The following is a 25,891-nucleotide window of genomic DNA, read 5'->3' as shown; positions in this document are numbered from 1 at the left end:
AGTAACCTATGCTCTTTATTTCCTTTGCAGTAGGGTAGAATGGACAATAATTACAGAGGGAAATGACCAAAGACTTCACATTTTGTGCCTCTCTTCAGTCATTCCATGGCATCAGGAGATGATCACTCTTCACTTATGATTTTTGTGTGGACCTCCCGGCTCTTCACCCGCAACTTATTGACCTGGGACTCGGCAATGTCAGCCCGCTCCTCGGCCTCCTCCAGCTCGTGCTGCAGCTTGCGGAACTTGGAGAGGTTTGTGTTGGATTGTTCCTCCTGAAAATAAAAGTGGAATTGTAAGGTGTAAGGAAGCCACACTGTGCATCTTTCTAGACTCTTGTACATCTAAGGGAAGAAAGGACTTGGCATGTATGGAGAACTTAAAATACTCAGCAGGGAACATTGTCGTCTTACTGCCTCCTGGATTTTGGTATCATTGAAGTGAACATTATGATTTATTTGGGTCTTGGTGTCCCATAAACAATTGCAACTCTCTCTTTGCAACAAAAACATATAAAAAGATATGCGCCATAACTAAAGCAGAAAAAAAATATAAGAGCAGAGAAGACAAGAAGACTGAAGTCCTGCTTATCAATGCTTTCTATAAGGTGACTGCAGGTTCAAGGTAGATATTCTTTATCATAGAGAGGATGAATTTCTTAAGAGTTTCTTTAAATTGAAGTAAATGTTGAATTATATATATATAATTTTGGAACACTTCAAAACAATCTTCGCTTTTTTTGGTCCCTTTTTTTTTTGGATGTAATGATCCTACTGGCAGATTCCCCAATATTAAATAACCCTATACTGAAGGAATTAAGCCTATTTAAACACTGATGGACAATCCCCTTAATAAAGTAAGGGTTTCAGTGACTTAGTTATTCATATTTGCTGTAACTACATTCATGAGTAAAACTGCCTTTAGTTCCACACTGCCCTCCCCCCGTCTTCTCTCCTGGACAGATTTTGGTATGAGGGTTACATGAGCTTCTTAAAATGATCTGGAAAGCTTTCGATCTTTTCCAGTGCTCTGGAATGGCTTACATAGCTTGGGGATTATCTGTCACTTGAAATTTTGGAAGACCTATTTGGACCTGAGTCCATTTTCAGAAGTAATTCTTAAATAACTTATTCAGCCAATTTGGTAATTTATAGCCTCCTGTAAAAATCATCAATTTTTTAAAAAATCATCAATTTCTTCAAGATTTTAACTTTGTTGACAGATTTATATTTTACATTAAAAATAATTTTCTGCTTGTATGGTTTGTCTCTTTTCTCATTTCTGTCTTTATTTTTAAGTAATCTCTTCATCCAACATGGGGCTGAAACTCATGACTCTTGAGATCAAGAGTCTCATATTCTTCTGACTGAGCCAGCTAGGCACACAGACCCCCTTTCTCATTTCTAATGTGAGTTTGTATTTTATTTCTCTTTTTCCTTGATTAAGCTAGTTATAAGTGTATGGATTTTATTAACTCCCCAGAAATTATCAGATACTACTGAAATTATCAGACTAGAAAAGAGTATACTCTAATTTATCAATGTCTACCTTTATCTTTAACAGTATATCTTTCAGTATTTCATTTGTAATTTCTTTTTTGGACTGCCAGTTTATTTATTTGTTTTTATTTTGATTCATAAAGCAATGAATTGTCCTCCAAGGACAACTGACTACATTCTTTAGGTTTGTAAAAGTAGCATCCTCCTTCAAGTTTTATTTATAATTAATAATTACTCAGTAATTAGGTTTTTTCTTTTCAACTTAACCCAAAAATTATTTAGGAAAGTTGGTTCTTTAACATTTAAGCATTTGGGAATTTGTGTTTATATTTTCCTGTCACTTTACAATTTTATCACACTATGGCTAGCGAATGTGGCCTGCATTATTTCTGCTTTGAAATTTTTTGAGGTTTCTTTGTGTATAGAAAATTTACTTTTATCTTATTTTAATTTTTATTTATATTTGAGAGAGAGAGAGAGAGAGAGAGAGCAAGTGGTGGAGGGGCAGAGAGAGAAAGAGGGAGGCAGAATCTGAAACAGGCTCCAGGCTCTGAGCAGTCAGCACAGATTCGGATGTGAGGCTCGAACTCATGAGCCTGAGATCAGAACTTGAGCCAAACTCAGACGCTTAACTGACTGAGCTACCCAGTCACCCTGAAAATTTAGTTTTAAAATCAAGCTCTTAACATTACAAAATGCACACGTTTTTAAGAAGTACAAGTCTTCTAAAAAGCAAATGGCTTATTTATCACAAGTAGTAAATCTAATTATTTATTCATTAGCTTTTCTTAACAAGGGACCTCTCTCTTCCCTTCCATCTTAAAGATACTTACAGCCTCCTCAGCTTGTCTCTTGTAAGATTTCACTTTGGCCTGAAGTTTATCTACCAAATCCTGAAGCCTGAGAATATTTTTCCGATCTTCTTCCGTCTGAAAGATTATAAAAAGCACAGGGCCTTACTTCAAAAGCACTTGACTATTATATCATTGTACCATTGTTTCACGTATGTATGGGAAAAACTACTGGTGTACCTGGTAAGTGAGTTCCTTGACTCTCCTTTCATGTTTGCGCAGACCTTTCACAGCATCAGCACTGCGCTTTTGTTCACTCTCAACCTCTCCTTCCAGCTCACGCACCTACAAATAAGTAGGCTCTTAAGAACTTGGAACTAATAAGGCACCAGGAGTAGGTGGAAATAGACAGAAACTGAGAGACCCACCCTGGCCTCCAGCTTCTGGATCTGCTTCTTCCCACCCTTCAGGGCCAGCTGCTCAGCCTCGTCCAGACGGTGCTGAAGGTCCTTCACCGTCTGCTCCAGGTTCTTCTTCATCCGCTCCAGGTGGGCGCTGGTGTCCTGCTCCTTCTTCAGCTCCTCGGCCATCATGGCCGCCTGTGAGCAGTGAAACAAAACCAGTTGAGAGAGCTGGGCGGGCACACCAGGGTTCAAGTTTGACCACCACCGTGTTGCCCTCTGCTCACATCAGTGATGGCCTTCTTGGCCTTCTCTTCTGCGTTGCGGGCTTCCTGGACAATGTCCTCCATCTCTCCTTGAATCTGGGAAATGTCTGTCTCCAGCTTCTTCTTGGTGTTGATCAGACTGGTGTTCTGTTTAAAATAAGTTAAAAAGTTTTTTATCACGTTACCGAAATACTTTTCGGTAGCTATTAAAAAAATAATTTCAGATAAAAATTCATAAGTCAGATGCCTTCCAATATTAGTGTGTAACATAGTACAATTAAATAAAAAAGAGATGTTACAGAATATTTGGCATCTTCAAGTACGTAGTCCATAATGAGATCAAATAGCTCTATAATTTTGTAACTGCCATTTATCAATGAGACCATTTACCAATGAGACCATTCACAGGACAAAATTATAACAGATGTTCAAACATTCCATGTCTCCAACATAAAAATGCCAATATTGGTAACATGGGTCAATAAAGATACTAAACAAGGGAACATGGGCAGCTTTAGAATATATTAGGAGTGACTCAGTTAATAATTTATGCAAAATAAAAATAGTAAAAAGATTTCTCAATAATACAGTGAAAACTTGGTAGAAGCATAACACCTGACTGTTATATAAAAAATTTAAGGTTATAGTTTTTGGGAAAACTAAGCATTTATTGAAGGTGAGTTCTTTATGCCAAATCATACCTGGGTGTGGAGGAGCTGGACACGCTCACTGGCATCCAGGAGCTCCTGTTCTGCGATTTTCCTGCTCCTCTCCGTCTGCTCCAGAGTGGCTCGCAGCTCCTCGATCTCAGCCTGCAGCAGGTTGGCCCTGCGCTCCACCATGGCCAGCTGCTCCTTCAGGTCCTCCTGGCCCCGGAGCGCGTCATCCAGGTGGATCTGGGTGTCCTGCAGAATGAACGATCATTGAGACACCTCGTTCTTGGTGCTACAGGGACCCCAACCCCCTCGGGACCATCTTTTGACCCACTTACTTTGAGGATGCCCTGGGTATTCCTGTAGTTCCTCAGGGCCTCTGCAGCCATGCGGTTGGCGTGGTTCAGCTGGATTTCCATTTCATTGAGGTCTCCCTCCATCTTCTTCTTGAGCCTGATGGCGTCATTCCTACTTCTGATCTCAGCATCCAGCATGGTCTGCATCGACTCCACTACTCTGATGTGGTTTCTCTTCAGCTGATCGATTTCCTCATCCTTTTCAGCGATTTTCCTGTCGACTTCAGACTTGACTTGGTTCAACTCCAGCTGGATGCGCAGGATCTTTCCCTCTTCGTGTTCCAGAGATGCCTTAATGACAGCAAGGGGTGATGTTAGCAGGGAATGGAAGCATTCGAAAGGTTTTCTGAACACCTTTCCTTCCATTAGTTTTGTGATGTTTATTTCTTTAATTCAATCTATGTAGAGGCGCCTAAGTACTTTCTGACCTTATTTGTTTGCAATGCACCATTTGACCTATACCTCTGCTTCCTCTAAAGCAGCCTGGATTTCACACTTCTCTTGTTCCACTTGCTTCTTTATCTTCTCCAGCTCATGGATACGTTTCCCTCCTTCTGCAATCTGCTCCGTGAGGTCAGAGATCTCCTCTGTTGTTTGGGTTAAAGACAGGTAGAAATTTGATCAGACAGAGGACATAAGAGAGAGGTTCCTCTAGGCATAGATATTGCGGGAAGTGAAAGGGACTCACGCTGCAAGTTTTTGTTCTCTCGTTTCAAAGTTTCTAGCTGATCCAAGGATTCCTCGTAGGCATTCTTCATCTTGAACAGCTCAGTGCTGAGAGAGCGGGCCTCCTTCTGGGAGGCCTCAAGTTCAGCCTGAGTCTCCTCATACTTCTGTTTCCACTCTGCCAAGATCTGAAAAACCAAGAGCGGTTATCTGCTGTAGAGCACAGAGGAAGACCACGGAGGAAGACCACGGAGGGCAGAGGCTGTAGCACAAGGCACCTTGTCGAAGTTCCTCTGCTTCTTGTCCAGGGCTGCGCAGGCCGCGTTCGTCCTCTCCACGTCAAGCATGAGGTCCTCCACTTCGTTCTGGAGCCGCTGCTTCGTCTTCTCTAAGGAAGCACACTTGGCGTTCACGGCTTCTACGTGCTCCTCGGCCGCCTGCAGCCGCTGGGCCAGCTTCTTCCTTGAAGATTATGTATGTTCGTAGGGAGGAGAGAACCAAAGCAAGCGTGAGGAACTATTACCACGCTGAAAAGTGGTGGAAACTTCGTATTAACAATACACATTCGTTCAACAAATATTGATGAGCTCTTTTTATGAACCAGACACTGGATACACAGCAGTGAGCAAGACAAAAAGAAAAAAAAGGTCCCTGCCTTATGAAGCTTCCAAGTGAGTGTGAGAGAAAGGATAAGGGAGCGAGAATATGCATAATAACATCTTGCAGATATAAGTGCAATGAAGAAAAGTAAAATAGAATAAGGGATGGGTAGTTATTCTAGATATTCAGGGAAGACCTCTCTGAGGAGGTAGCATTCAAGTCAAGATCTCAAAAGTCAGAGTGCGCTGGAGGGAGATCTGGGGAGGGAGTATTCCAGACAGAGGGACCAGGAAGTGCAGAGCCTTGAAGCAGCAATGAACTTGGTGTGCTTGACAGACATCAATAAGGCCCAGTTATCTGTATAATTATTTGTTATTGATTTCCTTAAGTCGATTTCAGCACAGGAAGGGCAGGTGTCATGTTTGCTTTACTCATGTCTTATTCTCAGGGCCTGACAGTGCCTCACAAACAGGAGCTAATTAATGAACATTCGTGGGTGAATTCACAGAGGGTTGGATCTTTTTGAGTCAATGTGCAAAGCTTTCTGCGCATTCTGTCTTATCTGCACACATACTTGGCCTCCTCCAGCTCCTCTGTGCGCTGGATGGCGTCCGTCTCATATTTGGTCCTCCACTGGGCCACCTCGTTGTTGGCCTTGGACAGCGCCCTCTGCAGCTCGGCCTTGGACTCCTGCTCTTCCTCGTACTGTTCCCGCAGCAGGTCACAGTCGTGGCGGGAGGACTGCAGCGCGTGGGCCAGCGCGTTCTTGGCCTGCGGAGAAAGTCACGCCTTCATTTTACTGGATATTTAATGTTTAATTCTTGAGTTTCAAACCCTTTAAAAGTTGGTGTAATGGACTCCAGTTAGGGTTAGGTCATGCAAAAAAAAGTGAGTCTGACAATATTATTATTTACCTTTATCTCTTCTTCCAGCTGCCTCTTTAACTCCTCAATCTGTTGTGTAAATGCTTGCTTGCCCCGTGATAGCTGAGACACCAGAGCTTCCTTCTCATCCAGCTGTCGTGAGAATTCACCTGATCCACAAAAGATACGGCACCATTTTTTTAAAGTGAAGAAATAGGGGCACTTGGGTGGCTCAGTGGCTCCGTCGGTTAAGCGTCCGACTTTGGCTCAGGTCATGATCTCACAGTTCGTGGGTTCGAGCCCCAAGTCGGGCTCTGTGGTGACAGCCAGCTCAGAGCCTGGAGCCTGCTTCAGATTCTGTATCTCCCTTTCTCTCTGACCTCCCTTGCTCATGCTGCCTCTCTTTCTCAAAAATAAATAAACATTAAAGATTTTTTTTTAAAAAAACAGGAATTTGGTTCACTATGATGTATAGAAACAGAAGCTTGGCCTGTAATAGGGGTCCTGGACCTCAGCTGACAGTGACTCCAAATCCCAGGCATCCCCTTTGTTTGGCCAGCTACTCCATGCCTTCCTGGAGCAGAGCTTGATCCGCTCTCTATTGAAGTCTTTATCTCCAGTGTTCTCCCCAAGTGACCTTGCAAGTCGGTGAGAGTCTGAACTGTTTAGTGAATCACACATGTTCTCAGTTGCTTTTACTAGGCTCTCACATTACCAAATCAGTTGTTTTCAACCACACCATCTCCATTCTTAGTGCTCAGAAGAGGAGAGAATTACCAGATTCAGTCTGCAAGCGTCCTCTCTGGGTCGTCAGGTCATTGATCAGCCGCTGCTGCTCTTCTTCCTTTGACTTGAGCTCACTCACTTGGTCCTCCAGCGTGCGACACATTTTCTCTAGATTTCCCTGTGAGAGGAAGTAAAAGAAGGAAATAAATATATTTTAACATAAGTTTGCTATTGCTAAAACTTCTTGTAAAACAGAAAAGTACTTATTTTGACATAAAATCAATCAAATTCTTGTATATGCAATGTGACCTTAGAATTTTTTTTGTTATATTGTGATTGCTGTCCTAAGTGGAAAATATACATTGAAGTTTTTACTTATTTTATTTTATTATGATTTTTAAAAATATTTGTTTACTTTTGAGACAGAGAGAGACAGAATGTAAGAGGGGGACGGACAGAAAGGAGGGAGACACAGAATCCAAAGCAGGCTCCAAGCTCTGAGCTGTCAGCACAGAGCCTGATGTGGGACTTGAACCCACAAATCGTTAGATCATGACCTGAGCCGAAACCAAGAGTTGGACGCTTAACCAACTGAGCCACCCAGGTGCCCCCTATGTTGGGATTTCTAAAGGGCTAACTGTGAAGCTCTGTGCACTATTAATATAATAAATTTACTGTAATAAACAAAGGACATAATGTATGTAAGGTACTATGTGTAAACTATGATGCATACATAAAGGATTATTTCATTAATAACAATTTCCCAGGTTCTAGTACCTTGGCTTTGGAGACAGTCTCCATGTTACTCGCAAGGTCATCGATCTCCATCTTCATCTCACTCTTCTCCTTCTCCAGCTTCTGCTTGACCCTCTGCAGGTTGTCTATCTGCTCCCCGAGCTCGGCCACGCTGTCCGCGTGCTTCTTCCTCAGGGTGGCCGCCGTGGCTTCGTGCTGCAGGGTGGCCTCCTCCAGGTCCCTGCGCATCTTCTGGAACTCGGCCTCTCGCTTCTTGTTCATCTCGATCTGGGCGGAAGTGGCCCCGCCGGCTTCTTCCAGCCGCTCGCTGATCTCCTCCAGTTCCCGGGAGAGGTCTGAGCGCTGCTTCTCTGCTTTGGCCCTGGAGGCCCGCTCTGCCTCGATTTCCTCCTCCAGCTCCTCGATGCGGGCCTGGGGTTGTGAAAAGCACACACTTAGCTTCTCTGTGTCATAACCTGGCCTCTTTGAGCCAAACTGCTAGAAATACCAACTTACTTGCAGCTCCTTGATCTTCTTCTGTAGCTGAATGCCAAGGGCCTGCTCGTCTTCAATCTTGCTTTGCAGATTGCTGATTTCAAACTCTTTCCTTTTTGGAAAGTAGCAAAAAGTAATAGTTGAGTATATATATACTCCACCACCGAAAGCAAGTTCACAAGCAATTCTTCCACACTTACTTTTTGAGCTTCTCATCAAGTTGTTGCTTTTCGTTCTCAATGTCCATTATGGACTCTTGGGCCAACTTGAGGTCACCTTCCAGTTTCCTCTTGGCCCTTTCCAGGTCCATGCGGATTTTCTTTTCTTGCTCCAAGGACCCTTCGAGCTAAATATAAATCATGTTTAGTGTAAAGGAATGTGTAGCTTCCTTTTGAAGAAAATAATTTCTTTGATAATCCTGGACTTACGTCATCCACTTGCTGCTCCAGCTTGGTTTTAGCTTTGGTCAGGGTGTTGACCTTGTCTTCTTCTGCCTGCAGGTCATCCAGGGTCTGCTGGTGGGCCTCCTGGAGGGCCTTCTTCTCCTTGGTCAGCTTAGCGATGGTTTCGTCCAGGCCTGCCATCTCTTCCGTGAGGTTTTTCACCTTGAAAAATTAAAGAAGAAAATGATATCTGCTCTAAAGCAGTTTACTAGGCAGACTGAAACTCAATATGGTAGAACAAAATGTGGTTCATACCTTGTTCTCTGTGGCATGCTTCTCCTTTTCAACCTTGGCCAGAGTCAGCTCAAGGTCTTCAATGTCTTTCTTGAGCTCTGAACACTCATCTTCCAGTTTCCTCTTCTTGGCCGTCAGCTCGGCGTTGATCTCCTCCTCATCCTCAGCTCTCTCCGTCACCTCCTTGATCTTGGCCTCCAGCTGGATTTTCGTTTTGATCAGTTGGTCACATCTTTCCTCTGCATCAGCCAAGCCTTCAGCTTCCTTGAGTTGGAAACAAAATCAAAATAGGAAAGAAAGAATGAAATATTTGACAACAATAACTATGTAAATCTCTGCCATTGGATCTCTGGCTTTAAATTTTATGAACTACCTCCTGTATACAATCCAAGATACATTGAGGAAAAACCAAAATGTATCCAATTTTACCCTGTTCCTTCAGAAGAGTATATATTCTCTAGTAAATTAGAAAGCCTACTCCCAAAAAGCTACCATGAATTCAGAAAGAAATTGATGACAGAAGAGATCCGAGAAGTTCTATTAGAGGTGATTTCCTTTTTTTTTTTTTAAAAATGTTATATTTATTTCTGAGAGAACGAGAGAGAGAGAGAGAGAGCGAGAGAGAGAGCGAGCGAGCATGATTGGGGAGGGGCAGAGAAAGAGGGAGATACAGAATCTGAAGTAGCCTCCAGGCTCTGAGCTGGCTGTCAGCACAGAGCCTGATGTGGGGCTCGAACCTACGAACCATGAGATCATGACCTGAGCCAAAGTCGGACGCTTAACCGACTGAGCCATTCAGGCGGCCCTAGAGAAGATTTCCTTGAATGAAGTGACATTTGAATTAAGCCTTGAGAGGTGGGTAGGATTTGATTTTGTAGAAGTCAAGTCATTGGGGGATGGAGCAGGAAGAGAGAAGGCATTCCAGTGGGGGTTTCAGGATGCAGCTGCATCTGCTAATGAACTGTTTCTCTTTGTAGAACTGGAAGATGATCATGGTTATGATGTTTTACATTCAAGTTGAGGCATAAAGTAATCAAGGAATTCTTGGCAGCCTGTTGTGTTTAAAATTAAGAGCATTGGGAGTGAACAGGATGTGAGTGAGAAATTGATACATACATTCATCAGGAGCCTCCATATCAGCCTTTGAATCCATAAAAGAGTAAAATGTGCTGCATGTAACATGTAGTGAATGTAGTGTGTAGGACAGAGTCTGAATAATTCTCTAGAGATAAGAGAAGAACATTCCAGATAGATCTGAAGGAGGTGGGTGCAGAAAACAGCTCTTTTCCTTCTGTGATCAAGAAGAAAGAGTTATTACATTGCCTACACTTGACAGAAAGAAACCAATTTTAATCAACAGGAGAAATATATGATTTTGTGATGAGTAAATTATACCAGACCAATTCAGTTCACTCTGAAATGAAAGGCAGTCTCATAAATTACATTTCAGAGTTGATGGAGGCTGTTCTGAAATGACTGGTATGGGAGTGAGCAGCAAGCGCGCTGGATGGAGGAGAGGGCTGGGGGACGGGAGGCGGTCAGAGCACCTTGGGTGCTGACACAGTGATCCGGGTGTGACATGTTGGGGGACAGACTGTGCAAATGGATTGGAAAGAGTGAACCCAAGTTCTGGAGATCAGTGACAAATAAGAATTCCCTAAAATGTGTGTTAGAATTCCTGACATTTCCCAGCTGCGTGTATTGTGATTTAAGACTCATGGACATCTAGGAGTTGAAGGAAGTTTCAGAGATTAAAAAATAAAGTCACTCTCTACATGCTATCCTCCCCTTAATATTTCATTTGGGATAGTTTTATGTTAAAATCACTTTCAAGGACTGTCTTCAAAGTTTCCAGAAAAGAAGTCATAAATCCTCTAGTTTGATGAAATTGTGAAGAATGGGTGACAGTGGTCTGTTCTACCTCATTGCTCCTGGTTTGGGATGGTGAAGATATATGGACTTTGCTGGAACCATCAGAGTGCACTGACCTTCTCCCCCCAGTGAGTGTCCCCACACCGACTACCCAAGTGTTTGCCACTCACAGCCACTTGCATCCCATTTGCAACACCTTGCATGACACCACCACTTACAGCCTGAACTTGGAGCTGCAGGTCATTTTTTTCTTTCAACAGTGACACCATCTTTTCCTCCAGTTCCTTCCTTTTCGCCTCTGACTTGGCGAGCTCATCTTTGGTTTTCTGAAACTCCTCCTTCATGGTGGCCATCTCCTTCTCGGTCTCCGCGCTCTTGAGGAGAGGCTTGATCTTGAAGAAGAGTTTCATCCAGGGCCAGTGCTTGACGTTCATGAAGGCGCGGATGTTGTACTGGATGCAGAAGAGGGCTTCTCTGAAATTTAATTGATGCAAGTTAGATGAAGTGTGTGGATGAAGAAATGAGATGAAGTCTTGGCAGTGAGAGCTGCCCCCACTGTGCTCCTCGCCTACCTTCAAAAGCACACACGGAAGAAATTCTACTTTGGGATGATGGTCAAGGACTCATTAATCATTCACCTCTCTACATCAGGGTCTCTCAAACTCTTGGTGTACCTAAGAATCATCTGAAGGACTTGTTAAAATACTAGTTCCTGAACCTTATCCCCAGAGATTCAGAGTCAGAGGATCTGAGATGGGATTCTAAAAATGTGCATCTTTAATAAATTTGCAAAGGCAGATGACGTAGGTGTAAGGACCGCCCTTCGAGAACTACTGCCGTGTACCAGTGCTTCTCAGGCTCTCCTACTGTAACACCACCGAGAGCAGAGAAGGGAGCTAGACCTCCGAGGGGTGTGGGCGTGGAAAAAAGAGCCTCGTTAAAGAAGAATTTCTGTGAAAATCTCTGGTTTTATATATGTTAATGTTATGTGAATTTAGCATTCTACTCTGTAATATTCTCATATTTAAAAAAATCTAAATTATCTAAAAAAGGAATTACCCTCATATACAAGCAGTTAACTGCCCCAGTACATACGTATGTATATGTAGTGGGTTATGAGCAAACTTACTATTTTTAATAAAATAGAATACAATAGAAGGTATTAGCATAACTACAGGTGATAGAAATAAAAGTTGCTTCATGTATATTACATATATATTTACACACACCTGTGTGAATGTGCACATGCAAGTATAAATGCATTTTTCACCATGGGTCCTGTTCACATGCATTCTGCAGTTTGAGACACCTGGCTCTTTGCTCTTAGGATTCTGTCCCTGCACCAAATCAGATCACCAGAAAGCTATGTATCTTGGTGACATTGTATTAACTTACTGAAAAAAATGTTTCACAGATAAATGCTCCTAATGTTATAATCATAATAGCTTGATAATAGAAATGATCAGATGGAAGAAGTTGTTTCTGCATCTTGTATAAAAGTCACCGTTGGGGGCACCTGGGTGGCTCAGTCGGTTAAGGATCTGACTTCAGCTCAGGTCATATCACAGTCGTGCGTTCAAGCCCCAAGTTGGGCTCTGTGCTATCAGTGCGGAGCCCACTTCAGATCCTCTGTCCCCCGCTCTCTTGGCCCCTTCCTTCCCTACTTCCCTCTCTCTCAAAAATAAATATTTTTAAAAATCACTGTTGATTTTTGCTTCAGCAACTTTGGGACAAATTAAAAGTCCTAAACTCTGATGCAAAAAAAGAATCCCTGTTGAAAATACTGTCTGCTATTCAGTTCAGTATATCTAATTTCATGATCTACCCACTAAATTCACACGGTGTATTTTGACACTGTTGTATTTTCTCTTGTCGGATAAGAACTGTCCACTCTTTATTCCTCCCTCCCCACCTTTACCCTGAACACTCAGACTATGTTTCATGGTGAGGATCCCTACCTTCAGTTTTCTGGTGTGTGTATATCCCCCACTTCAGCATAGGACTCTTACTCATTCTCGCTTATGTCAGTGGCCTTATCCTATCTGAGTCTTAAGCTACCTCAAATGTGTTTCTGTAGCAGAAAGATGTGAGTAAATAAACAATGTATATGTATACCTTCTCTCCACCATCCTCTGGTACTCCACTCTGGCCAAGAACCCTCTGCACCTGGCCTGGGTTCGGGTAATCAACTGGGCCAGCTTGTCATCTCGCATCTCCTCTAGGAGCCCCAGTAGGCCAGCTTTGAAAAAGACCTGTGTGTGGGGGAGGTTTGCAGATCAGAAACTGTACATAAACTTCAAAGGGACGTGAATAGCATCGGGTAGGCTTTAGAGACCATTACCTTGGTGTGGCCAAATTTATACTGGGTGTGGTCAATGTCGATGGATGCAAGGAGCTTCTCAGAAGCCTTCTTGCTGTCAATGAACTGCCCTTCAGGAATTGCACTTGCATTGAGTACCTTGTATCTGTTTAAGTAAATAATAGTTTTTTTTTTTAAGTTGGTTTATGATGACACCAATAGCAGATAAACATTAAATGACCTATTTAGAAAACTGGAGCTTTTAAAAAAAGTTTCCTCCTTTGTTCACAAGAAGGACTTCATATATGTGGATGGTCAAACTAGCATCAACAGTCTCTCTTTGCCCCATTTCACCTTCCTGCACAGCTATAGTTTTCCTTTCTGCCTCATCAGACCTTGTTCTTAGGAAAGGATTCTGTGGTCTTGTTCACACCAAGATGTAGATGACCAATAAAATATAACGTGACCAGCTCCCTGGAGCTGCCACCAGCCCCTTATCTCCTTTGCCTCCTGTTTGATTCCCAAGATGGACTTCTCTAGGGAGGAGAAAGTTGCTGAGGAGCTGGTATTGAGACATTCTCGGGAACCCTGAGAAACTGGTGTGTGAGGCAGAAAGTTGAAGATCGGAAGGGACAGGAAAGGACCCCCTGGGAGCTATATACCTGCGTGGGGTAGTTCCTAACTCAGACACCAATAACCATGTGACTTTGAGCAAGTGGCTTAATCTTCTTGAGCCTCAGTTCATTCATCTAGAAAAGGAGGTGTTGATAGTACTGACCTCTACTGATGTTTTATAAAGATTAAATGAGATAACCCAAGCATATTTACACATTAAAAACTGGTAGTTCATATAATTACTGAAGTTAATGTATATATCTGTGGGCTAAGCCGGGAGTTTGGTAAGCCCATGGAAAGTCTGGAGTGTGAAACAGTACATCTAGATTTTAGTAGTATATCTAGATTTTAAAGGTGTTTTGAGGCTTATTACTTCTCACTCTTTTTTTGCGGCAAATCAAAAATAACAAGTAGAGACGTATTTTTCACTAAACTGTTTTGCTTGCAGTAAGTCTGTTTATACTAAACTTTAAGACACACCATAATTAGGAGAGTCTGACCTCTGTTTGAAGTCTGCGTAAAGGATTCTGCTGGGGAACCCCTTCCGGCAGATGCGGATGCCTTCCAGCACGCCGTTACAGCGCAGCTGGTGCAGAACAAGTTCGTGCTCCATGGCCCCTAAAGCGAAGAATACACATGCCTTATCTCATGGTCTAAAGCAAACCCATGGACACTTGTCTGGATGTCAGAAGTCTCTTACCTGGAGTTTTGGTTTCATTGGGGATGATGCACCGTACAAAGTGGGGGTGAGTGCTCCTCAGGTTGGTCATCAGCTTGTTCAAATTCTCCTGTGAAATCAGGAAAAATCCCATTATCTCAAACTTTAGGCATGGTTTTGAGGATTTGGCGACGTCTATAAACTCAGTGCTCGTGGCTGAGTTGAATGACCAGTATGGACCATTTTCGTGTAGGGTAGCACCTTGCCATGCTTCTTCTGACATGCAGGTTTCTCCTCAGCCCCTCCTTCTCCACTTGAGTTGGCAGAAGTTACACACAGCCTGACATGTGATCTTTTTCAAGCACAGTCCTACTTCCTCTCTGGTCCGTGGCTTTCCATAAACATTTACAAAGCCATTGCCTTCCCACACTAGAGGGTTTCACTTTCTTCTCCCAAACTCCATAGTTCTCCAATGAGTACAGGCAAGCCTACATCAAGATGGGTTTTTTTCTCATAAATATAGCTGCCCTTTCAGGGAAGAAAGATTATTCAAAGGGGAAAAATCTGCCAGTTATAATCGAGGATTGACCAGATTAAGAACGAGGATACCATATTAAGTTCCTTCTAGGCTAGCTGCACGATTTTCCTCAGTTTCACTGATGATTTAGTCTCTCTGAGTACAAGTCATTGTTTAGTTTCACGACTTGACTAGATTATGAATGGTCGAGTATTCAGTTTTACAAAATTTCCTATCAAATATTCAGCTTTATTTGGCTTGGCATGAAGGATGAGCTAATAATTTCTCAGTAATGTGACTCTCCTGTCTCCAAAGCTAGATGAACAGAAGCCATTAATCAGTGTCAGTCATTTCCTAAATGACTTGTGGAAAGGAGACTGTGCTTTTAAAAACAGATTCCTCAAGAAGCAAGTGGGGAGTGTCAGAACCAGTTTCTTCCTTACTCTGAAAAGGGCAGACACCGTCTGGAAAGAAGAGCCCTTCTTCTTGCCACCTTTCTTGTGGCCACCACTTGCCTCTGGAGAGAAAATAAGGAAAGGTGTCACTCAAGTGTAGTTTTGAATTGGCAGGGCTGTTTCATGCTTATTTAGTTGCCGATTTCTGCACGCGTCAAGGGGTGCACTTTGGGTGATACTGCTGGACTCTCTGCTTGAGCCTGAGTGACTCTTATCTGTCAACTAAGCTTGGATCCACTCTTCCGTGATTTTGTTTCTCCATCAGAGGATGAAATGAAGGGATTCACCACTTCACTGTATCAATAAAGATGGGTCCTTAATGTTAGGGTATTTTGGGGACACAATAACTTCAAAAATCATCAATAGAATGTCACTCCATTGTCTTAAATATTCCTAGATACTCAATATCCAGTAGATGTGAAGGAAGAAGCAGGAGAGCATCATAGGAGCTGAGGCTTTTCATTGGTTGAGATCCTAATAGTTCTTCTCTGACCATTTGCAGTAAGGTCCCTGTCAGTGCTGGAGTGAGACACACATGTATAATTGCAATGCAGCCTATTCACTCAAAACGTGGAAGAGCTAAGGGTCTGGCCTGCAATCCTGAAACTGGCCTTGATCTAATGTCACTGTAATACCTAGCAAAAGTGTTACATTTTTTGAGCATTACCTGCTTCAGCGCTTTGTCCCCCGGCAAAGAGGAGAGCCAGAGTCTTCATTGCAGACTTCTGGTACAGCCCGACCACGGTCTCGTTCAGCGGGTCCTTGTTCTTGTCCAGCCAGCCGGTTATGTTGTAGTCCACGGTGCCCGCGTAGTGGATCAGAGAGAAGTGGGCCTCAGCCTTGCCCTTGACCACCTTGGGCTTCTGGAAGTTAGCAGACTTTCCAAGATGCTGTTCATACAGCTTGTTCTTGAAGGAGGTGTCCGTGGCCTTGGGGAACATGCACTCCTCCTCCAGGATGGAGAAGATGCCCATGGGCTGGATTAAAGCAGAACAAAATGCACGTAAGGTACATGGGAGCTGCAGCAGTGAGCCGCAGAGTAGACGAGAAGAGGTTACTGAGCGGACAGATCAGGACACCTTCTCAATGAGCTCGATGCAGGCAGCCAGGTCCATCCCGAAGTCGATGAACGTCCACTCGATGCCCTCTTTCTTGTATTCCTCCTGCTCCAGCACGAACATGTGGTGGTTGAAGAACTGCTGCAGCTTCTCGTTGGTGAAGTTGATGCACAGCTGCTCCAGGCTGTTGAACTAAATAAATACATATGTTTATTTTTCTCTAGCAAATTTAGCATTTGTAAATATAGGACTTTTAAAAAATATATATATGTTAACTGGCCTTTAGGTTATAGATATCAAAATTATTGTTGGAAAGGGCTATGAAATCTACCATTTTCTCTAGTGCCATTTGGTAGAAAATCCTAGATCGTATTAATGCCCTTTCCCTGCACATGCTTAACTTTATGTGGGTATTTTCCTGAGTCCCTGCTTAATCTTTCCATGTTTATTTCATTATCTTCTCCATTTTCTGTTGACTCATAAGAGCTAATTGACACTCCGTTAGGAGCTGACTGAGAGGAGTCTCTATCGTATGGAAGTCACCAAGGTCAGCTTTGCAAGTGAACAATAATTGCCACCTTTGTTCTTCCTTAATGTGAAATGAAAACAAAATTAAGACACCAAGTATCACACAGTATATTAAGATATTTGTGTTTTTTAAAAAAGCACCTCCAAAATGTTAACATCAGCTAGATCTAAGTAGAAAAATTAATGAGAAACCCTTTTCCTTGATTTTGCATATTTTCTGCAATGCCCATGTTTTGCTTTTATAATTAGAAAGAAAAGGATACATTTCTTAAAATCTATAAGCAGGAAAAATATATTTCATCACCAAATAGGAATTTTTACCTTACACTATCACATTAATGAGAATAAATGCTGACTTTGTAAGTTATAAATCTTTTCTCTGTTCTTATTATCTTGTCTAAGTATTTTTTAATGACTTCTCCACCATATATTCAGAACATATATGTTGCACAGGATTACTTTGATGTTTTTATGTTAACTTTATTTGGCAGGATTTTTAGAGCCCCCCACTACACCACGCTAGCTCGTAACTCCCTTTTGTCCCGCAGCATATCAGAGCGTTTAATAAGTGCATTATTTCTCATGTAAGTGGATTTGACACTGCAATAAATGATGTGGTGGTGACCCAATCATTCTCTTTCCCATTTCAGTATAACTTTTTGGAGTAGTAAGAGACTGTTATAATATTCACAGATTTCTTCTTACTGATATTCCACTGCCTTACTGTAAAACCCCTTAACAACCAGCTACCAACTCACGTCAAAGATCTCAAAGCCAGCGATGTCCAGGACCCCGATGAAGTACTGTCTGGGCTGGTTGGTGTCCAGCTGCTGGTTGATGCGGGTGACCATCCACAGGAACATCTTGTCATAGATGGCCTTGGCCAGAGCGCCCACCGCGTTGGTCACCTTGAAAAACAAAAACGTATCTCTTGAGGTTATCAGGGGACTGTAAAAATGCTTGATTCCCATCATTGAATTTGAATTATGCACCTACCTGCTCTACAGTCTGGCCTTTGGTGACGTACTCATTGCCGACCTTGACCCTGGGGTAGCAGAGGGCTTTAAGCAGGTCAGCAGAGTTCAGACTCTGGAGATAGGCAGCCTTGTCAGCAACTGAAAGGAAGAAAGGATAGAACAATGTTATTATGGCCCAAAGCAACCCACTTGCTCAAAAAAGAAAAATTGTTTTAAGCTACAGACATTTTATGCAGTGTTTTAAGAATATCTCTTTGAGCATTCTTCCCCATTTCCCCCCCACTTAGTTCAAGAGTTTCATTATGGGTAGTATGCCCTAAAAAACTTCATAAATAATAGGAAACATCCATCTACTACGAGGCTTCACATAGTATATTATCTGGATATACTTTAAAACTCAATTCTTAAAAATGAATTTACCTTCCTAGAAAAACTCAAGGGTAACAAGTGTAAGAATGTGATTTTCAAACAAACATAAAATCAGGTGGTTGACTTGGTTGGTACCTTCGGTGCCGTCGGGCTCTGCCTGCTCTTCCCGCTGCTTCTGCTTGAATTTCAGGTTCCCATAATGCATCACGGCTCCCGTGAGCTTGTAGATGGAGACTTTCTCTTCATTAGTAAAGCCCAAAATATCAATAGCACTCTGCCAGTATAACCAATAAGATAACTGTTAGGCTATGATCTGTGAGGCTATGATCTACACACTCACTATGCATTGTTCACATTCTGATTCCTGACTTGCTGGTCAAACTCTCAGTGGTAATGGGATTGCAAGGAACTCTTTAGAGTGGGTGTTGGGGAGTTGGTCAATCAAAGACCAGCACTAAGCATACCTTCTAAGATTCAAAAAATAAACTTAAGAAAAGGAACAAATTAGTAAGTTTAAAGGACTTGTTATTTTGAGAAGTGGTAAGGACCTCATTAATTGGATTTCAAAAAAAGTGATTTGGGTAAATTCAGAAATGACCGATCTTTAAAAGGGAAAATAAAATGTTGTGGGGCACATCTTAATCCTTTTGGTTGACTTCTGGGTGGCACATCCATGCTCGTCTTTGAACCCTCTTTTGCTATTTCTACTGGAAACTGAATATCTATCTGGAGGGACCATTGCTTCTAACCCAACATCATTCCAATTTTCTTATGTTCCACTTACATCGGTTGCCATCAGTTCTTCTTGATCATCAATGCTAGCCACACTGATCTCCCCTTGACTGACATATGGGTAATCATATGGGTTGGTGGTGATCAGAAGCATTTCTATGTACATGGAACAGAGAAAGGGTAAACAGATTTATCCCCTTCACTGGAACAAGAGATGTCTAGACAAATTCTAAGACACTATATAAAGCCAAAGAAGAGTATCACATACTGGAAAAGCTGTATCTGTAAGAATGGTCAGCACAGTGCTGACTCTTTAAAATCCAGAACTGAAAACTACCTAAATATCCTTAAAAGGGTGTGGTTAAATACATAATGCTTATCTCCACCACAGAACACTGTGCAACTATTATTAGAAATAATAATGTGAGGCTACAACTGGTGACATGGAAAAAACCATGATACATTCTTGCTCAGTGGAAAAAGTACATCATAGGAGAGTATGAAACTGATTCCAGTTACTATATGTATGTGTCTCTGTATGTCAAGGTGCAAATACAGAAAATTACTGGAACGGTATCCACCCAAATATTCACAATGGTTATTTCATAATGATAGGATTTGAGGGTGTTATCTTCAGTTTTTCCTTTGGATTTTTATCATAAGCACACATAAACTTACAAAGCTATTTTCAAACTCCAGATGATAAACCTGACAATTCAGTCATAGAATATGCGGTTGGACCACACATGGAGGGTGCTGGTGTAATCATTCTCGAAAGGGATCGTGACGTTTCTTACCAATTAGTTCTGGTTTCTTGTTTGATGTGATCTGATAAAAAATGTGATAGCTCCTTTCAGCCTTAAGCTGGAAAGTAACTCTGGACTTCTCTAGCAAATCTGGAAGGAAACAAATAACAAACAGAGCAATGCAAAATTTCATGTGAGATGCAAATTTCGCTGTGGGTTCACTTTATGTAGGTTATAAGAAAGAATTAACCCAAAGGAGATCCAGGCACTCACATGTTTCAATATCTGCAGAAGCCAGTTTTCCCGTAGTGCCAAAGTGGATTCTAATGAATTTACCCTTGAAAGAAAAAGTAATATTACTACTTTGTTTTTCAATCATATCAAATCTTCAAGAAACTCAATACATTTGGAATACTAATGTGTTAATATTTTAAAATAATTTTTTAGTGTTTATTTTTGAGAGAGAGAGAGAGAGAGCAAGAGCACCCATGTGCAAGTGAAACGGGGGAGAGACAGAGAAAGCGGGAGACACAGACTCCAAAGCAGGCTCCAGGCTCTGAGCTGTCAGCACAGAGCCTGATGCAGGGCTCGAACTCATGAACCGCAAGATCGGGACCTGAGCCGAAGTCACATATGAGTTAATATTAAACCAATCCAGAGACTGTTTGTATTAGCTAGACAAGGTGTATCTCCTATGTTGTGAGTAAAGGAATTTTATCTTTCGTTTTGAAATCGTGAATAATTGGAGGTAATGACAGAGAAGAAAGAACTCAGATAGAGGGTGGTCACATCTTTTTAGATGGGACTTGGATCTGTGTTTTGTGTTCAGAGGAAAAGGAAAGATTCGTGCTCCAATGTAATGTGAATGGGAAAGATTCAGAGAATGTATTCACAAGTATCCCATGAATGTTGACCATACTAGTGACCAAGAGACTTACAAAGCGAGAGGAGTTGTCATTCCTCACGGTCTTGGCGTTGCCAAAGGCCTCCAGTAGGGGGTTGGCGCTGATGATTTGATCTTCAAGGGTCCCCTGCAAAGACAAGTGCAGTCCTCACCTCTGGGGCTCAGGAATTTCTTACCTGGGAGCCCAGATTCTGACCATGGCAATCTGACTCACCTGCATTTTGCCAGAAGTAACTTCTTCCTTCTTCTTATCCCCAGTGACCGCAATTGTTGCGAAGTACTGGATGACACGCTTGGTATTCACAGTCTTCCCTGCCCCGGATTCTCCGCTGACAAATAAAAGCTAAGTGAGATGAGGTTCCAAACATGGAAACTGTTGCAGCCATGAGAAGAGAGCATAAAATTTCCTTACGTGATCAGGATTGACTGATTCTCTCGGTCTACAAAAGAGAAATTATAGACATTTAACACTGGGTGTATTTTTTGTTTCTTGGCTTTGTATATTTGTAAACAATAAGTAAAGTAAAATGGAAAAAGCTTAGTGTTTTTCACACTGGCCTTTGCGATCCCTGGGGCTTCACGAACCCTAGGCCTCCAGTCTTTTCCAGTATCCCTTTCATGTACCCCAGTCCCTCCCCTACCCCACCCCTCACTTTAGCATACATGCAACCATTTAAACAGAACATTGCAAAAAGCACCAGATCTTGTCTTTTTAATATTCTACCACTAAGGAAATATTAAAAGTGGACTTGTGTCTTCACTTGGATTCAGATGACAACTCCAGCAGTGACATATTTATTGTAGGTGCAAAACGTAATGGAAAATAGGCACTTTAGTATATGGGGTGGGGTGAATATGGTGCAGATGGTAGCTTTGGAAGTAATCATGGCTTTAGTCATATTTTTGGGGACAGGTTCGTTTTTACTGTTTTACTCTACCAAGATGAATTCTCTAAGCCCTTTCCCCAAGTAGCTTAGATTGGGTGAGGTGAGACAGTGTTCTGGGAAGAATACTCAAGGCGTAGCTGTTTTAATACCAAACACACCGTGTTCAGGTTGGTTCTGGGCAAAGGGCATTGGCCTTTATGCCCTCCCTAATATAGAGAGGGTTTTCATTGGTCATAGTTTCTGATATTGAGTAAAGGCCACAGGTGACAGATTTTGCTCTTCTCATTTTTGGCTCTTGGTAATGGAAACAGTCTGTATATGTGTTGTGTGTGTGTGTGTGTGTGTGTGTGTGTGTACATACATGCAAGCAGTGTTTCTAATTTTTGCTCAAGATTTTCTAGTTTCTGAGTCACTCAAAAGTCAGTCTTTAACTATGGCCAACCTCTGTTGACTTTTAGAAGTTTAAGAGATCATTACCAATTATGTAATGGTAGGGATTGCAAGTCTTCTTTTATACCCTATCCTTCCTGCACTGTCTCCAGCCCAACCAAAGGGCTCAAAGACTGTGTTGAGATGGTTAGAATCTCTTTCTCTTACTGTTCTGCTCTGAAAAGATTCTGCACATACAAAGCATTAAACTCACCCGTCAGCATGAACTGATAGGCGTTGTCGGAGATGGAGAAGATGTGGGGCGGGGCCTCCTGGCGCTTCTTGCCTCGGTAGGCCGTCACCACCTCAGGGTTGTAAACCGGCAGCCACTTGTAGGGGTTGACGGTGACACAAAAGAGGCCCGAGTAGGTCTATTCAAGGGAATAAGAAAGAGCAGCTATCCAAAGGCTTTTCCTGCTAGGTGTGCATTTCACTTAGGTGAAACCTGACCCAAAGGAGCATTTTAAATAAGTACTCTACATTCCTTGAAGGCATCGGCATAAAAACTAGTTGGAAGATTCAACAATGAGATGGTAAAATCCATGAGGTGAGGGATCCCAATTTAGAATTTTTACTATTCTTTTTGAGACTTATCACCATGACTTTCATGTAGCAGGAGCTCCAAAATTTTGTTTTGTTTTGTTTTGTTTCATGTGTAGGATGAGACATTGTTATTGTGTTTTAGGAAATATGCATAGATTTCCTTTGCAGCGTTAAGATAGTTCAAATTCATGGAAACGGAAGTTTGGACACACCTGAAGTGCCCAACACTGTGGAAGCAGTTAGGTGGACTACAGGAGATCTTAAGATGGTGGGATAAAGGCATTTAAAAATATATGAATGTATTCAGCAATTCTGGAAAAACATTTGCAAATTTCTATGAAGCTCTAAAGAAACAGGGCACAGAATGATGTAAATACATTATGACCAAACAGGGAGATTTTCAAAACCTTGGACAGCTGGTGTAAGACAGGCAGCGGCCAGCCCTTAGCAGCAGGTGCGCCTGCGCAGGCATCATCCACCTGCATAGCAGCCCTGGCTGACGCACACAGGAACGTCAGTGTGGTGGAGTAGGTTCAGCTCCGCACTGTGTACTGGGCACGTCTCATGTGCCAGGCCTCTGCAGGGCGCAGGAGTGAAACCTGAATGTGATGCCATTCCTTGGGGAACTCCCGGTCTCCAGTCCACATAGGGGACAGACATATAAGTGGACAGTGGTGGAAACTCAAGGTCAGTTCTGTGGCCAGGGCAGAGGCCATAGGACAGAACATCCCACCCCGGCCGAGGAAGGTGGAGAGGTTAACTCGAGGAGGTGGCATTCACATAGAAGGGACCAGAACACACGGCTATGGATTGCTGTTATTTTGGAAGAGTGAAAACGGGTGAAATTTGGTCCTTAAAATACTATTTTTATATGTTGGAACATAAGTTTATCATTTCCCTCTGAAGGATTCTCCAACCAGGATTGGGGGGAGAGGTAGAAATGTAGGCACGTGGTTGAGCTATAAACAGTAGCTGCTGCAGTGTTTGTTCAAGGGACATGTGGCAAACTCAGAGCATGTGTTCAGTGGCCTTGCCCGGTTTGGATGGGAAGACAGGGGATGAAGTCTGGTCGTTGTGTTGTGCCTCACAATAGCAATAGTGAATCTTTTAATTAGTTAACTAACTGACTTACTAACAAGTTAACTTGCGTGTGAACTAGTCATGCTACTAGTGAAAGCGAAACGGGTCACTGCTTTTGACCCATTTATACTAGAGTGGAAGCAGTGGGCTGGCCGGTCAGTGGCGATGGCAATAAAGACCACTTGGGGCTGGGGCAGGGGGTACTCACGTAGATCATCCAGGCTGCGTAACGCTCTTTGAGGTTGTACAGCACGGCGGGCTCGTGCAGGTGGGTCATCATGGCCATGTCCTCGATCTTGTCGTATTTGGGAGGGTTCATGGGGAAGACTTGATCATCTTTCACTGTCAGAGTCTGGTAGACAGGAAGGATAACTGTTTTGTCAACCGAGTGACCAAACAAAAAACCTTGCTCACATGTGGCCAGCTCCAAGGACTCTACTTACCGCTCCCGCTTCGGTCTTCACCGTCACCTTCCCTCCTTCCCTGCTCTGGATAGTCCCTTTGACAAAGGACTCCTTGGGCTCCGCCACAAACACAGATGTCTTGGCGTCAAAGGGCCTATTCTGGGCCTCAATGCGCTCCTTTTCAGACTTTCGGAGGTACGGAGCTGCCTCCCCAAAAATGGCCATTTCCTGGTCTGAACTCATGGCTGCTGAGCTCAGAGACCCTAAAGGAGAGCATTTCACATTAGAGATTCAGATTCTGGACTGCCATGTATGTCAGTAAACCGGTGTACGTTGATGATATTTCGTGGAAAACCCACTATTTGGAAATTTCACCTGGTGGGTCCACTGGGCACCATGCTATATAGTTACTGAAACAAACATAATCACAAGGTCTCAGAGCTGTCGAGGGTCCCTGTGTAACCATCACGGGACCCAGGGCTTTACATGAATTATTTTCTTTCATCCTCCAAGGCTAGCATTCTAATCAGGGAGCTGAGCGTAGTCTCCGCATGCTGCCGAGGGGCTTGTGACCCTGGGGAAGGCACTGGATCTTTCTGAGCCTCAGTGTCTCCCTCTCTAGAATAGGGATTACAACATCTGCCTCTCTTAATTCACAGCCTGTGAGATATACTACAGATACTTTGGAATAAAAGGTCAAGTGATGACCCAGAAAGCAATTTGAAATAGTGCAGGCTACCATTTAAATGTAAAATGTCATTTATTACAACATAATACAATTCAACTTCTTGTCCTGTAATGTAAGAGAACTTTACTTCCTCCTTTAGACATTTAGCCAGAAGTGCCCAAGGTCATTGCTTTTGGGGATGATAATTTTGTTTACCTCTTTTTCTCTAGTTGTGTGCTTATTAGAGTTTGACATAATTTCTTTGCATATTAATTCCAGTTAATCGGTTGACCTAACTGAGGATAAAAGTCACAGCAAATGTTATCCTCATTTTAAAAAATTCTTTTTCATTTATTTCGCTGAAGTTTAGTTGACATTCAATGTTGTTATTCTCTTTACTCGTCTACACTGAAGGGCTCCCTTAGCCCTTTCAAATCTCGTTCTGGAGAATGCAGGCTCGGAAGGCTCCATTCTCTGTTATCTGCCGGTTGCCAGTGGTATCAGTAGAATGAACCATTTGGCAGAGAATGTTACTGCAGTCATTGTGGGATCAGGTTACTTGAAACTCATTTTGATCAGCTATCCACCAGTGTCTCCCTTCAGAAATGCGGTGGACGGTAGTAGTAGTAAGGTCGCGTAAATACCTTATGTGTGTAACAAAAGGTTCGCAGCGTCTTAATTTCATACGACATTCAGCACTGGGCAGGGTAACTTTTAAGAAGTTTAAGGAAGCATTTTCCTAGGTTCCTTCTTTCTTATGTGTTACAGATCACGTTTACTTAATGAACTCTAATAGCAGGATACATTTTTATGAAGTTTGAGATTTTTAGCAAGAGAATCTTAGTGCAGGTTTTTCCCCCTGCAGAATATTCTATTAACAAACTAGCAATTCCATTAGCAATTTTCTTTCCAGAATGTTGCCGCACCAATGACTGTATGTGCATTGTCCTCTCCCTCCCTCTCTCTAGAGCACCTTTCCTGAAGTACACTTGTTAAGGTATTTACTGAGACCAGCACTTTCTCAAAGGTTGCTAAGTGACACAGATCCATCCCAGAGGCTCTCTCATTCGCCTCCAGGGACTGGTTAGTCCAAATCTTACCTTGTTAGCAAGTGAGAAGATGTAGCCTGGAAGAAAGACAGTTCTGTAAAAAAAAAAAAAAAAAAAAAGGAAAGAAACACTCCATTAGTTAACCGGGAGTGGACGCGCGCTCACACACACATGCAAAATCTCATTTGCAGTATTGCTTTCCATTGTAAACAGCAGGCAACAAAGCAATGGATGTGACACACTGTGTCGTATCCGAAGGAGCAGTACCAGAGCTAGCAGCTGCAGCTGACGCCGGGCAGCGTGGCTGGTGTCCCTCTTGAAAGCCCGTTCCCTGTTCCCACTTACCTTGAGCTTTTTAAAGCAGGCCAGTCAGC

General features: G+C 42.6%; 1 protein-coding gene and 1 long non-coding RNA gene across 8 annotated transcripts in view; one reads left to right on the top strand and one right to left on the bottom strand.

Moving 5' to 3' along the window:
• LOC120231452 overlaps window positions 1-25,891 on the top strand; it is a 211,630-nt gene that overhangs the window by 122,595 nt on the left and 63,144 nt on the right. Inside the window, exon 3 of one of the 5 annotated variants that reach the window (XR_005528328.1) lies at window positions 31-198. The exons of the other annotated variants lie outside the window; for them this stretch is intronic. This is a non-coding gene — a long non-coding RNA (uncharacterized LOC120231452). Of the gene's footprint in view, window positions 1-30; window positions 199-25,891 lie in introns of those variants that run through there. 5 annotated transcript variants of the gene reach the window in all.
• Window positions 120-24,044, bottom strand: LOC120231449 (myosin-2). Of its 3 annotated transcripts, none has more exons than XM_039231619.1 (38): window positions 23,841-24,044; window positions 23,606-23,749; window positions 21,989-22,145; window positions 20,871-20,898; window positions 20,673-20,787; window positions 20,493-20,585; window positions 19,828-19,891; window positions 19,606-19,704; window positions 18,861-18,964; window positions 18,212-18,350; window positions 17,727-17,845; window positions 17,489-17,638; window positions 16,224-16,394; window positions 15,798-16,121; window positions 15,133-15,189; window positions 14,215-14,302; window positions 14,015-14,132; window positions 12,942-13,065; window positions 12,716-12,852; window positions 10,819-11,074; window positions 8,750-8,992; window positions 8,480-8,656; window positions 8,252-8,397; window positions 8,073-8,163; window positions 7,599-7,988; window positions 6,873-6,999; window positions 6,147-6,265; window positions 5,807-6,003; window positions 4,911-5,094; window positions 4,655-4,820; window positions 4,429-4,553; window positions 3,949-4,257; window positions 3,659-3,862; window positions 2,979-3,104; window positions 2,719-2,889; window positions 2,531-2,635; window positions 2,333-2,428; window positions 120-275 (listed from the first exon to the last, which is right to left on the bottom strand). In XM_039231619.1, the coding sequence occupies exons 1-38, from the start codon at window positions 24,042-24,044 to the stop codon at window positions 123-125; spliced, it is 5,820 nt and encodes a 1,939-aa protein (XP_039087550.1). In that variant the 3' UTR covers window positions 120-122. The 3 variants fall into 3 exon arrangements, with proteins under 3 accessions (XP_039087550.1, XP_039087549.1, XP_039087552.1); XM_039231618.1 differs by having other exon boundaries at window positions 15,133-15,206; window positions 15,812-16,121; XM_039231621.1 differs by having other exon boundaries at window positions 15,133-15,204; window positions 15,816-16,121.

The sequence above is a fragment of the Hyaena hyaena genome, unplaced genomic scaffold, assembly GCF_003009895.1.
Source record: "Hyaena hyaena isolate Hyena2069 unplaced genomic scaffold, ASM300989v1 scaffold_58, whole genome shotgun sequence".
NCBI classification, from domain to species: Eukaryota; Metazoa; Chordata; class Mammalia; order Carnivora; family Hyaenidae; genus Hyaena; species Hyaena hyaena.
This window is presented reverse-complemented; position numbering and strand designations above follow the sequence as displayed.